General features: G+C 36.4%; 1 protein-coding gene across 1 annotated transcript; it reads left to right on the top strand.

Annotated features, from left to right (window-relative positions):
- Positions 1-8,721: 8,721 nt before the first annotated feature.
- On the top strand, positions 8,722-10,686 carry LOC124632777. Its single transcript, XM_047167738.1, has one exon. It carries the CDS (start codon positions 8,722-8,724, stop codon positions 10,684-10,686), a length of 1,965 nt encoding a protein of 654 aa, XP_047023694.1.
- The last annotated feature ends 3,622 nt before the right edge of the window (positions 10,687-14,308 follow it).

Below are 14,308 nucleotides of genomic sequence, written 5' to 3'. Positions count from 1 at the left end.
TAAAGAGCGAACTTGGAACAACTGCGAAACTTTCATCATTTAATTCGGTTTTGAAGGCAGATTTCGCAAACAGAGCTTCTGAGATTCTATGCACTTTTATTGCTCGACAGATTACACTATCGTAAACAGAAAATATCCAGGTTTCTAAGAGGACTTTTCATGTTTTAGTGTCCAAAATAAGCTACAATAATATTAGTAAGAAAACATCTGTTTACCTTCTAAACTACCTACCTCCTTGATTAATATAATAATTTACCGACTTGACATTTAAATACTTAAACATAATTACTATTCGAATAACTTGGTATAAAATTTAAATTATATTATACATAATTCTTTCATCATTAATACCTCTTATAAAAAAGTAATAATCACACATACACGAAACATTGCTATGCTAAGATAGCATAGCACTATCTTTGTAACTGTGTACTAAGAAATTACCATTCAGCTGCACTCTTTGTGGTATTTAGTTCAGCAAGATATTCTTATAATAGTCCTTTTGTAACAGCTGCAGTGGCGCTTACATTGTCTATTGACTAGTGAGTCCCCGGGGATCTGCCCGTACGTAGGGCCAGTGTACTCGCCATATTCGAACACTATTGATATCAAACTATTTCCATGGATTTTGCTACAATGGGGTTTGTTTATTTTTGCGAATTTGGAAGTAAACATTATTGTTAAGCTTACTACACACCCTTATGTTTAAATCGGTTTTATCCAAAAGACAGAACCTATTTCTTTATATTCAATATCGAAGGTTTGGTGAAGTACTCAAGAAACATTTAAACATCACATCTTACTAAATAACGAGCTGAGACAAATAATTAATAATGTACAATCGATACGACGGATTTATTGTGAAGCTCAATGAGACTGTGAACAGTCGCGGCTAAAGTTTAATTAAAGATTCATGATAAATTGTCGCAGGAAGCTGCATTCTGCGCGGCGCCGCACGTGAATAACGTTCTACGAACACTTAAATAACTTAAGACAGTAACCTAACAATAAATTCATGAGCCAGCCCCCTTTGTTTGGCGCCGCGATGTTTTAAAGCGGCTAATTGGCAGGAAACACCGCTAAAATGATCGCAAATTAGTAGGTGGCTCGTTGTTTACCAGCATACACAGGCGGCACATAAATCTTCTTCGTTTAGTGTAAACTGCCTTTTGTCTCAGCCTTGTTACAGTTAGGCCAGATTAAATTTGATTATAGTCTACGCGTTTTACAAAAGTTCTATTACCATTAATTTGATAAGACGGATAATTAAGTCATGAAATCTCATAACACCGCACTAAAACCTAGTGATTAAGTTTTCCACTTTGAATATAATATTTAGAAATAATATTTAATAAAAGTTTCTCAGTTCCATCTACACCTAATTGAATTTTGGAGTCCTTTGTTGCGGTATAGCCGTGCGGGAACTCTTAAAGCCATTTCAAAGACACCTCGCTCCTCGGCATCTGAGCGAGAGGAAATAAAGTTATGATTTATGTAGTGAAATATGTTTCGGGGAGGCCAGCGCTCTAAGCGGCCCGACACCTCCTGTCGTTGACAATATAAATTCGTAGCAAAACGAGAAGACAATTGCTTAGAAACGAAGCGTATGCCCAAACGTAAGTGGCTTTATTATTTACGAGCTCCAAATTGATCTGTTCGATGAAACTTATTAAAGCACCGTATATGTTACATTCTGTTGCTAAAGGAAGTAATTTTCTGTATTTCAACCTCAAAGCGTCGTAGCGGTTTATTCGCAATCAATTGATTTAAGTGCGCTTCAATGTACGAGCTAATGAAAACTCCAATTAGACTAGTTGCAACAAGATACCGATATTTTTTATTTAAGTTGTATCGTGATTATAGTAATCCTGGCGGGACGATAGGTCGGGCGAGGTCGGGGACATTCGGGTACAGTCGGCTGCAGTTATCTGTGTCGCTGTGACACTCAGGTCGTGTTCCTTAGCCCGATTTGACGGAGGTCGAGCGTGGTCTGCCTCGATTAGGACTCTCGCCCCGACAGGATTTGATTACGACACTCGGAAGCTAGTAGGGATTATTACAGGAAGCCGAGTTAGAATATCACGTATGTTATGATGAATGTACTTCGTGTGTGCTGATTGCATCTCTGCCATTAAATTATATGCGGAAGGGATGAAAATTAAATTCAGACTAGGTTTATTACTCAAACTGAAATACCTTATACATATAATTTGAACCTTTAGCCATGTAGTTAAGTACATGTAGACAATTTTGAATTTGTTTGTTTTGTTATCCAAAACATAAGTGACTAAATTAGTTCTATCAACAAAAAAGCAACCTACATTTGACCATGTAAATGTAACACTATCTTGACAAGAACCCATGTTTCTCTTCTTCCTAGAACAAACGCATCAAAAAGGTCTGTGTCTTCGGGAAGTGGAACAACAAAAAGGGACTTCCTCACGGAATAAAGCGTGGTCCCACTGTTGTGGGTCACGTGCACCTTTATGATTCAATTGTCTGTGACCGGACCGTCTTCAAGCGGACCTGCGTCACGTCACCAGACGTCAGCGCGTACCAATATAATTAACACGTTTAGACTTTAACTGCTTACTTCCAAAACCACGTTTGATGTAGTTTGTGTTTCGCAATTTTGGGTTTAAAATCTTGTGGTAAAATGACGAAAACTGAAAGTAAAGTCTGATTTTGGTAAAATTACTTACGGATAGCAGAACTGTTTTCAATATTGGGACTAGGGCCTTTTTTCTATCTTCAATTCTTGCGTATCATGATTGGTAGACCATCGTACATTATCGTGGCAATGGTCTTGGTAAGTAATCAGATTGCAAAAACATGTCTTATAGACCCTTGCATTTTCCTAGCGAATGGCAATAAAAGATTACCGACAGTAAGCAGTAAGGGTAAACATTGTCAGCAGTAGCATCAGCAGATCGTATCCAAAGACACATTGTAGCAATCAGATGAATTTAGAGCAACAGGAATGCGAGCAGTGTCTAATCTAATGTAATGCAACCAAACTGCGGACAGTGGGCACTGGGATAGAATCGGATTCCGAGCAAGCATTTGGGTCCCGGACGTTTCATCTCTACATACACATCTAGCTACGACCAAATGCCTCTACAAGCATAACAGATCCACTTTGAGCATGATAGCAAGGTGCGTTATAGGTCTGATTAATATTCCGAACTGCCATTCAGATTAATTTACCGTTACCGTCCAAATTAATCTGACATTTAAAGACGGTAAGCTCCGCCCAGTGGTGAACACTTATGACACTTTGTTCTGAATCAGGGATGTATCTTTAATATGTGTGGTGTCGGTGAGGCGATGCGATGCATATGCAAGTTTATAAAGTGTACCGCTAATCCGGCTCGCGCGAGCGATAGTGTTAATGCGAGGCATTAAACTCAGGCGCCCGCGCCGCGCTGCCTGCACCACCTACACTTTCCCACCAACAATGACACGTTTTATGACGCCCTTCATTAAAATGGCAACGTCGGTATTAACTACGTGACTGCTAGAAGAATTCATTATGAAAATACCTCTGAGACTACAACTGTCTTAGTTAATGTGAGCTAAGATTTAAGACGGTGTACGTGTTCCATGAAATTAAAAATATTTTTTCCTTATGAACGCTGTGGATGTATGTACCAGCGGGGTTTTACGTTAACAGAAAAATACGACCTTAGCAATTGTTTCGTGTTTATGAAGACTTTTCGAATAGGTTTAATGGGCACCCTAGTTCTACCCTTGTCATGCACAGTCTTAAAAATAAATTAACAAGAGCTTCTATGTGTATTGTTCCGTTTCATTCTATTATTCACTTTTCAGTGCTCACTTTGTATTTCAACTAACGCTCTGGTTTATGAATGTCGTATATAAGTAAATTAGTTTATTTCCTCTGGGCGACAATTTAGCTCACGCTCTTGTCACAAATTGTCGGCGAGGGTAAATGCAGACTATTAAGGAAATACAGCAATTCAAGCAGCCCTTACCCTACATTACTGCGCAATCTTACACCGGCAAAATTATAAGCAACACCTTCTTGTGTCGTGTCTAGAAGCAATAACACAGCGCACCCAATCACCGAACGGACGTCGTGACCAAAATATCATAGCGTAATTGTTTACAGCTCATTGTCTTCTGACTTTCGGACAAATCTACAAAGTCTATTGTTAGTCATCATCACTTCGCTTCAGATTTAACTTCCTTGTTATCAAATGGTTTATTAAAGGATGAATTTCTGAATATTTTTGCTAAATAGGAGTACATTTGTCATGTAATCGTATGTTAAGCTGAAACCGCAACAATTCATAAACACGTAGTAACGAGTTGTAGCCGAATGCCTGCTAGCACCCAGCGCAGCCCGTTTGCATGGCATGGTAAATAACTGTAAATACGGAAACCGCTAGGTTAGTATCTAAAACACCAACAATGTAATATAGGTGAGTATGCGCGATAGTAAGTGATACAGTGTAGGTTATTTTATCACCGGATCTAGACACAAATTCAGTGTTAATTATGAATTCAGAACAGTTTATGGATGGTGAAGATGACTTATTATAAGTCTGTGGAGTAAGCTGACGCTCCTACAATGTCTTTCTTCTCCCGACTTCACTGCGAAATCTCTACTAAGGCATGCCGGTCGAATCTTTCCCGGCTGTAATTTCTGTTAGTAGTAGTGTTAGTATGTATTTATGGTGTTTTTCTATTCCGAAAATTGTAACAGTCCGGAAAATTATTTATTTCACAAATGTGCCTACTCACTGAGGATAAAAGTTTAGTTATAAGTATACCTATGTGTAAAAGTAAAACCATAACATAGAACTACAAAGTCCAGTCGCGTTTCTTCAAAGTCATACAAGTAAGTATAAACTCACCGACTTCTGTCTTTCTCGTATAAAATAAAACATAAGCAAATATAAAACAGTCTATCTGAATGTATATTCACAGGCAAATCACCAACTCACCAAAAGAAAATGGAGTGCAAAGTCCAAGTTAAGAAACAGACGATAAAATTTACAATTCCGTATGTCAGTTCGGCTGCACCGGACAAATAGTAAAACTCTTCCGTGCGAGTTGGTGCACTGAATTCAAATGACGTAAGCAAACAAATACGCCGCACGTATCAATACGTACATGGCTCACTATTTAGATACTGGACATTGTTTGCAAGTTTTTTTCAAACATGTATCTATTGGTATTGCAGTGTTGAGCTAAACCGCCGGGACTTGAAAATTGCAATGTTTGCTTTTAAATTCAAAGTCAACGATCCATATTTCGAAAGTTAGAAAATGCTATATTTACTAATATAATAAAGAGGAAACATTTTTTGTTTCTTTGTATCATAAAGACTCCAAAACTGCAGAACCGATTTTAAAAATTATTTATCTGTCACCAAATCTGTAATCTATGTCACTACATACATACATGGGACGAGGGTGAAACCACGGAAAAACAGCTACTTAGTTCGTCAATACATTTTTTAAAAGTAAGCTACAGACCTAAACAACAGTTTAATAAATTATTCACAATTCACATTTCGGGGTTGATCATTTTGCAATTGTAAGGTAAAAGAATCGACGTTAAAATTCCAGGCGGGTTCGGATTAAAAGCATGGTGGCGTGGTGTCCGCCAGTTACCACATAACTAGTCATTACCGGGACGCCGTTCTCGTGGTTCGTGTACCTACCTTATGATAATCTACACTTTAAAATGTTATTGTAAGCTATCTGAAAAGCGATGTTTATGATAGGATTTTCGTTTTCGCATATCGTCAAAATGTATTTATTCGATAATATTCGCTTTTAATATTTTTCGGTTACCAAATAATAATAGGAAGTCGAGCTGTCTAATTTTTACTTTCTGTGTGATTTTCAAATAGTAGGGACGAATCAGACAGACACAATACCTTATTTAAATGGGCTTATCCTTTTCTAGTAAAAATATTTGACAAAAGGCTTACATATTGACTACATTTAGGCATCATACATACATCATAGGTATTAGAATCGATCAAATTTATTTAACATAGACTAACCGTTTTTCCGAAGAGCTTATATTGATTATAATTTATATGCATTCAGGATAATACCCCACAAATAATCCTAACACGTAAAACTACTAGAATGCAGTTCCACATGGTGAAATTTTAGCACAATTTTAGTGTGACACAGCGTTTTATGGTGACGGGGAATTGATTCCCGCGCGTCACCTCGCGCGCTCTCCACCTGATCACTCATTCGCGATATCCAATTTGTCGGAACTACTCCAATGCATAGCGATCCGGTTCCTCAGTGAAACACAATTAGTGACGCATCATAGCCTTCACTTTTTTATTCTTTCAACTTGCAGATTCACCAGAAAATATGTGGTAGGGACAACTGTTATTGTACTTTTTTGTGAAATGGTAGATACAAATGTGCAAAAATCTATATAATTCTGTGACATAGCTTAATCATCGCCAACAGTATAGATAAAGAACAGAACAGTATAAATCTCGACTGTTTATCTGTCACGCTTGTGTGCCAAAACTACTGAATCGATTTAAATGAAATTCGGTATGTAGATAATCTAAACCTTCATAAAGGACATACTACTTATTTACTGAAGTGTGTACTAGTTTTCTTAAGTAAATATTATTTTTCAATCTACCTTTGAATTTGCATAGAATACAGATAGTAAAAATATGTAGGAAAGTTTAATCAAAACAGTAGTGCGTCCGTCTCGAGGTGTATGTCGTGTGGAGCTTCTTTATCTGTTAGCGGCACGCTGTGTTTTCTCACAACTATTCTACTAACTTGTTTTCAGTAAGTATGAGTTATTGTGCTGGTTGTCTGCGGGCCGACGCAGAGATGTGTCTGGCCGACGACCAGCTACTGTTTGTATTTAGTACTGGAGCCTCTATTTTATACTGTGAAGTATGTAGTATGGTTTTAAAAATATAAAAGTTTGGTCGCTGGGTAATTAAATGTTCGATATGGCAAAAAATATACGATATTGTTCCTCGAAAAAATCTATAAAAATACTTTACAATATATAGAATAGATAGTAGAAGATTCTAAGATATACACAACAATGTTATTCTATAAACTGTTTTTTTTTTTTTCAAATATCAGTGTTAATACAATCTATCTACTGGGCATATTCAATCTTCATTTATATACATGCGTATAAATATGTAGTAACGTTCGCTTACTCGTTCAAGTGACAAATTGCAGTAAAATAAACAAGTCAATGTGCAGAAAGATAGTGAACATTTAATGGTAAAGTCCAGAAGCGACTATCAGTCGGCTGTCAGCCCACCAGGTTGTTGCACGAAGTTGAGCAACTTTCCCTCTTCACACGAAATCGACGCGATGAATTATGCATGAGAATTAAGTTTGACGGCAGATAAGCGGCCCAAAGATTTATTTGCCGATATGATGTGTAGAAAACAATCCAACTTGTTCCCACTTTCTGAATTATGGTCGTTGTTATATTGTAAGCACGTCAAACGTTTACAAACTTGGACAGCTACCTTAAACTTACTTAACGGTTTTTCTAACGTAAATACGTAATGAATACATGTACCAGAACTTCGCTCTCGTATTGAATGACCTTAAATATGCATGCTGTTGTGAATGTAAATCACTAATATTCTATTAGAGGGTTGTGTATTTATCATTTCTAAAATGTCACACAAACACGGAATCGGTATTGTGGCGGTGTAGCCTTTTATCAGAGTTACGCACGCTCTTACAGGACCTTCCCGGAAATTTAACTTCGTTAAGAATGAAATATGCCCCGTCGTTATTCCACGGCTTGTTGCGCGAATACTTACATTTCGAGCTCTCCACCTCTAGTTTTCTCATCAGACCCAACGGAAATAATTTCAACCGAGACTGAATTATGACAAAACTCCGTCGGACATTGCCGCATCCGTAATGAGAATGAAGTCGAGATATGTCCGTAATTTATTATCACATGCTCCGTGAACGTGCAATCCGCTCTGTAAAATTGACCGTTTTTACTATAAATGGTATTTACGATAAAATTGTTCGTGCATTGATGGTGGAATAACCTCTTATTCATGCCGAGCGCTAAACGTTTACAATGTAGCGTCAGAGAGCAATAAAGCGAGCAGTAGATAAAGTGAAATAGTAGGTAGGTGGGTGGTACAAGGAAGTATTTAATTAAATCTAGCGGCGGGGCTCCAGGCCGCTTTACATCACCACCGCTAATCACAGGTAGGCCGTCAACACGTTCGCCTATTTGAATACCAAACCGTTATTTTGTAAGTACCAGAAAACTCATTAACCACCTGCTTAGTTAAGCTCCCTGTAGCCGTTTAAAATGTTTTAAAGCTATAAAATAATACTCGTTTCTCTTTAAAGTATTTTTTGCTTCTAAGCTAAAGCAGAATCAGGTTGGCTTCTGTTAAATATTTTTTATTATCTATTTGTTTTACAATGAAGTGCTGGAATACTGTATCTGTACCTTGTTAATGCTCTTGTGTGTTTTTGCCTACTAAAGTAAAATACAAAAATAATGACAGGTAGGTACTCGATAACCTACTACAACCTCTTTGTACAACATTATATAATGGATTTTTCATTGATAATTATAAGGCTGGAAGTATTTTGTATTATGACTATGTGTCAAAAACTAAATTTAAATGAAATGTGACATTTCTACTGAAAATATAGACTTTTTTTAATTTTTAAGTATTTTAAAATAATTATGAAGAAAACCGACATTGCTCGAACAGCAAAGAAAGGTCAGCGTGTATCTAGTATTTATGCGGATACCTACAACAATGACGACCACTGTGATTACAAGAGACCTGTAACTGAAACGAAAAGCGACCATCAAAATGATAAACCTCAAAAAGCCGATTGGGAAGAAGACGAGTGGGTATCACCAAGTGATTTGTTAATAGGCATTTTAGATCTGAAACCACCATTCACATCAAAAATAACTAGAGGTCAGACTCACCAAGGAATTCTTGATATAGGCGATGATGTGCTGGACAGAGAGCGCGCTAGGTTTTTGAACTACATGACAAATGTAATAAATGAAAACGACGCTGCTTGGAACTACATCTTAGAACATGAAAAAGCTGCAGTCGCCAAAAAAGTCAAGGCAATTTACCATGATATCTTAACAAACAAAACTAAGATTTTGATGAAAGAAATTAATATATTTTATGAAAAGAGTCTGCAAGAATTAGAAGACCATTTACGATCCGAAGTGCAAACTGTATTAGTTACTGCTCACGCTAATATTATAAGCGATCTTAATTTCGAAATAACAGAGAATTTAAAACGTGAAAAGGCTATTCTAGAAGATGTTTTACAGAAAAGATATGACAGTGAAATAAAGAAAATAAATCACTATTATAAACTTTTGTTAGACAATGAAATTTACAGAAATAATAAACTCATTAATCATGCTATTCATGAAAGAAACGATGCGTTGCAGGCTTTCTATAGACAAATTGAAGCACAAAATATTACCAGTACCATGTACGTTATGTGTACAGAGAGGAAGAAATGTAGAATTAGGAAATTCATTCTAGAGAACATTCAAAGTACTGAAATCGCAGAAAAACTTCAAAAAATCAAAGAACGACAAGACATTATAGATGCCTTCAAAGCTAGGGAAAAACATATATCAGACATAAATAAGGAATGGGAAGAGAAAATAAAAAAAATACTGCAACTGTTTTTGAAATTTGTCAGCTTCAGTCTAAAATTGTTACCTGAACAGACAACGTTCTTACTTGACTTAGAGAAAATGGTGGTATTGCAGTTAAATGAAATGCAAAAATCTCCTATGCAGAAGGCTTCTATTTTAATTGACACAGATGATGATAATATTTTAAAATTTGAAGAACCCGAATCAAAAGAGTCTGTATGTGATAAAGAACCATTTGTGATCCAGGGTCAGCGATCAACAGAGGCTGTTCCACCTCAGTACGGAAGTAGAGAGACTTTAGCTTCTAATGTCGATCTTCCATATATAAGACTTGACAGAAAATATGTGTATGCCAAATGTGGGAAAATGGATGAAGTTAGAGCCTTCCTTGAATCACAAAAATGCAAATGTGCAGACTCACAAACTGAACCTGAATCTTCTTCAAAATCGAGTGAATCTGTTATAATACCGCCAGAACCAACAGAACCACAGAAAGAAGTGGAAACTGAAGAAGTTTATGAGCCTTTACTAATGGATAATATTGAGATACTTCAAGAATGTCCCGTAAGACGTTGCAAAGATTGGGCTAAGAAATACAGTTTTCCATGGTTGGTTAATTACTTGGATTTTACTGAAGAGAATTATGAAAGGGTAAAGACCATACTGGGTAAGCTACCAGAAAGAGATCCACCGCCTGATCTTATTGATCCTCGAGTCATGACAACTCAAGAACTGCCTTTTGCTGCGACCAAGGAGCGCTTCCATCACACGGGCACACAATATTCTAGCCAAGAGGATCTCACTACTGACATCATATGCCCGTGTTTAGGTGAAATGCCAGAACATCCGAAGGCGACTGAATCTGAACCCAAGACCTCTGAGAGTAGGGAAATCAAAGAAATAATTATGAAGCGCCAAGACTCGGTCCGGAGAGTAATAAATCAGCATCCTAACTTACTGAAATTGTTCACGGATGAAAATTTTGATTTTGTTTATACAATAAAATAGTCATTTTATGTAGCTTGTAACCATTGTTAACCATTTTACTTCGAATAAATGACTACATATTAAGTTTCTGCTAATGACTTAAGTTTAGTGTACGGAGTCCAATAAGGGTTTAGCATATATCTCCGCGCCAATATAAACAATACGTAGATCTAATTGAACCGGGTGTGAGTTTATATTGCTGACGGAGATCACAAATTACTAGATGTATCTTTGCGGTAACTCGCTAAACTCTATTCATTTGTTCTTGTTTGCTATATCGTATCTGTTCATGAAGTTTGGGACTCAGTATACGTAAAGTTTCCCGATTAATAAATTCAATTTCAATCAATAATAAATAATAGTTTAAAAAAACTAAAAAACACGCTATTTATAGAAAACCGAACTAAAAAATATAAAATAAATTTTAATGAATTTAAATTAAGAAAATAGTGTTAAAAATTTCAATGAATATAAATTAATAATAGTGTGACTACAAAAAAAACATATTTTATTAAATAAAAGCGTGGGGTGCATGGTGTCAATAGTTATAAATATTTTATTGACAGATATGAGTGATTTTCATTTCGATATCTTAAAAAGCACCCCACGCTTTTTTTTAATAAAATATTATTTTTTTGTAGTCACACTATTATTAATTTATATTCATTGAAATTTTTAACACTATTTTCTTAATTTAAATTCATTAAAATTTATTTTATATTTTTTAGTTCGGTTTTCTATAAAAAGCGTGTTTTTTAGTTTTTTTAAACTATTATTTATTTTCTACTTTTTAGTTTGGATTATTTATAATAGCTTTTTAATTTTAGGCGATTATCACACTGCCCCGCATGATGCAGCGTAGTGCGTGGATGCGTTTTTTTCCGTTGTATGGAAAACACGCATAGTCCAACACACTGAAAATGCATCCACGCGCGTTCATGCGGATCACGCACATACATGCGGAGAAACACGCACCCCCGCGCGTAGGTGCGGGGCGAGACGCAAGGTATGGCACACTGAATCCCGCAATGCCGCGCGTGATTTTGAATGGGCGTGACGTGTATATTTGAAAATGGAACTCGCTGTGCGTGAATTTACAAAACGCACCTACGCGCGTGAGTGCGTGAAAAACCCGCACGATGATGCAGATCTGCACTCCCGCAGGAACGCGCGTAGGTGCGTCGACACGCAAGATGCAGCGTGATGCGGGGCAGTGTGAAGATCACCTTAAACTATTGCACGACTCATGATGCGAAGCATCAGAGAGTGCTTTACGACCGAAAAAAATTTTTCGCCTTATTTTGGCAACTATTTTTAGTATTTTAGCCTTGTAAGTATATAATTATAATTAATAAAAAACGACACCTACAAAATTAACATCGAGTCCTGCCTTATCGACTGTAGAGAAAAATTCTAGAAAATTTTAATTAATTTTCTTACCTTATCGACTATAGATGAAAATTATATAAATTAACAAAAATCATATTTTGCAAATTGAAAATTTATTTACAGCTTTTTAGTGATACGAATAGTTGTCACTATCCATATTAGTGGAAAGTTCTCATCAATACAAAGAATATAAGCCCAAATACGAGGTATTTCACATATTCAGCTGTCGAGTTCCCTCGACCCTCTCTGGTCTCCATCATCAGGTCAAATCCAAACCTTCACTGTTGCAAAGGTCTCGTCAATACAAATAATATGAGCCCAAACACGAGGTACTTTACACATTCTGTTGTCGAGTTCCCTCGACCGTCTCTGGTCTCCAGCATCAGGTCAACTCCAAACCTTCACTGTTGAATAGTGTTTTTAGGCATACACCTGAGTGTCAAGTTTTTACTCTATGTATGCCTACAACTTTCGAAGGTTGCCCTCGATTTCTCAGGGTTTCCATCATCAGATCCTGACCTGATGACTATGGGACCAACTGGCAGCAATTCCGCGTCGAACAAAAAAAGAATTACGTAAATCGGTCTATAAACCTCGGAGTAATCGATGTACATACACACCTCCTCCTTTTTGGGAAGTCGGTTAAAAATGGAATAATTTTATCAAATTAGAGTATTGTCATCGGTCCTCAATAAATCTACAGGGCCTTACTACAAAAACTTTAAACCCTGTTTTACACTTGTCTAATAAAATTTTGGCTGCAAAATGAACCATATGTCAACGTCATAATTTGACATTTTTTTAGACAAGGCATAAACTGACGTTTAAAAGTTTTTGTGGTAAGACGGACAAAGTTTGAACGAAATCTAGCCGTTTAAAGTGGGTCAAAATCGCGCCCAAAGAAGTCGGTTACAAACATACAGGTGAAGCTAATAAAAAGCGTGTAAAAATAATTCTACGATTAGGTTTTAACTGCTTTTCATAAAATGATGTATTGCTTACTAAGTACCATAAAATTATAAATCATTAGGTAAGCCATGGTAAAACTATACAATCTATGTGAAATTTTAATTGAAGTATAGCATAGGAAAAGCTTCAAACTTTTCCCATCACAATAAAAAACATACATGGATATATTATAATTACGCAACGTTATACAAACATGTACTCTACAATGATATAAATTAGATCGTTAGTTAAGAATAATGTAGGGACGGGTGAGCACGGGTATATTGGGTGTAAAGGTAAATTTACACAAGTCCCGTAACAAGTTAACTTATTAAGTCGTCAGCGTGACGACGCGACGCGAGGCGCTGCGATGAGTCGCATTCCTAACGTAGCGAGCATTTAGCATAACATTACTCGTGTCGCTATATCATTTCATTATTGTATTATTAAATGAAAACCTTATTACGAAAGCGCAAAATAAATGTGCTGTACAGAGTGGTTCGTAATTAAATTCAATTTAAATATTTGACTTGGTTTTACGTTTGTATTTTATGTTTACTTTGTAGTAAACACAGTGTATCAATTGGAGTTGTTTTATCGTATTTCAGAAATGCGACTCCACGCACCAAAAGTGACAGGAGAGAATTTCCTAAACTTCCCAATCAAGATATAACCGCAGATCAATGAACAAAAATAAAGCATTTACGTTATATTATAGATAATTGGTATCTGTATCAATTGCTATTCGATTTCACTTCGACAATGGTTGATCGGCCGCGGCGTCAACAAGCCCCTCTGAGCTGCCGACACAGCTACAGCGAGTACATGCATTCTTTCAATATTACGGAGCAGAAGCGTCTCACTTTAAACTTATCGATACAAGCGAAAAGCAATTCAGTTTCTAAAGAACTTGGAGACGATAAATTATTTATTAAAGCGTCCTACGAAACATTTTGCTGGTTTATACCTAATTGTTTTTTTAATTAAAGGCTTTGTTATTCTTATTTTTAACATAATTTGCGCAATGTGGATAGTTGATAAATGAATATAGCTTGTTACAGAATAAGTGGTAAAGTCTTAGTCATCGTTGCTCGGGCTGTAACTTTTATTCCAATTTTACTATCGCCGGGCGAAGTTAAACAGTGTTATGCTAAGTTGACGTTTTGCCATTCCATAATATTGTGTTAAGCGCCAGTTCCCGTGAAATCTGACACAACTGCACTGTCTGAATAAACTTGCTAACTTCTACGTAAAGAGTTCATTCATCTTTTGATTCTGTTTCTATTTTATATAAACTACTTTTCAA

Source organism: Helicoverpa zea, chromosome 8 (assembly GCF_022581195.2).
Source record: "Helicoverpa zea isolate HzStark_Cry1AcR chromosome 8, ilHelZeax1.1, whole genome shotgun sequence".
Lineage (NCBI taxonomy): Eukaryota > Metazoa > Arthropoda > Insecta > Lepidoptera > Noctuidae > Helicoverpa > Helicoverpa zea.
The sequence above is the reverse complement of the archived record's forward strand: the minus strand, read 5'-3'. Positions and strand labels throughout refer to the sequence as shown.

Bases quoted from the DNA above. Each gene is read 5' to 3' on its own strand.
- LOC124632777 (XM_047167738.1), top strand. From the start codon at position 8,722: ATGAAGAAAACCGACATTGCTCGAACAGCAAAGAAAGGTCAGCGTGTA.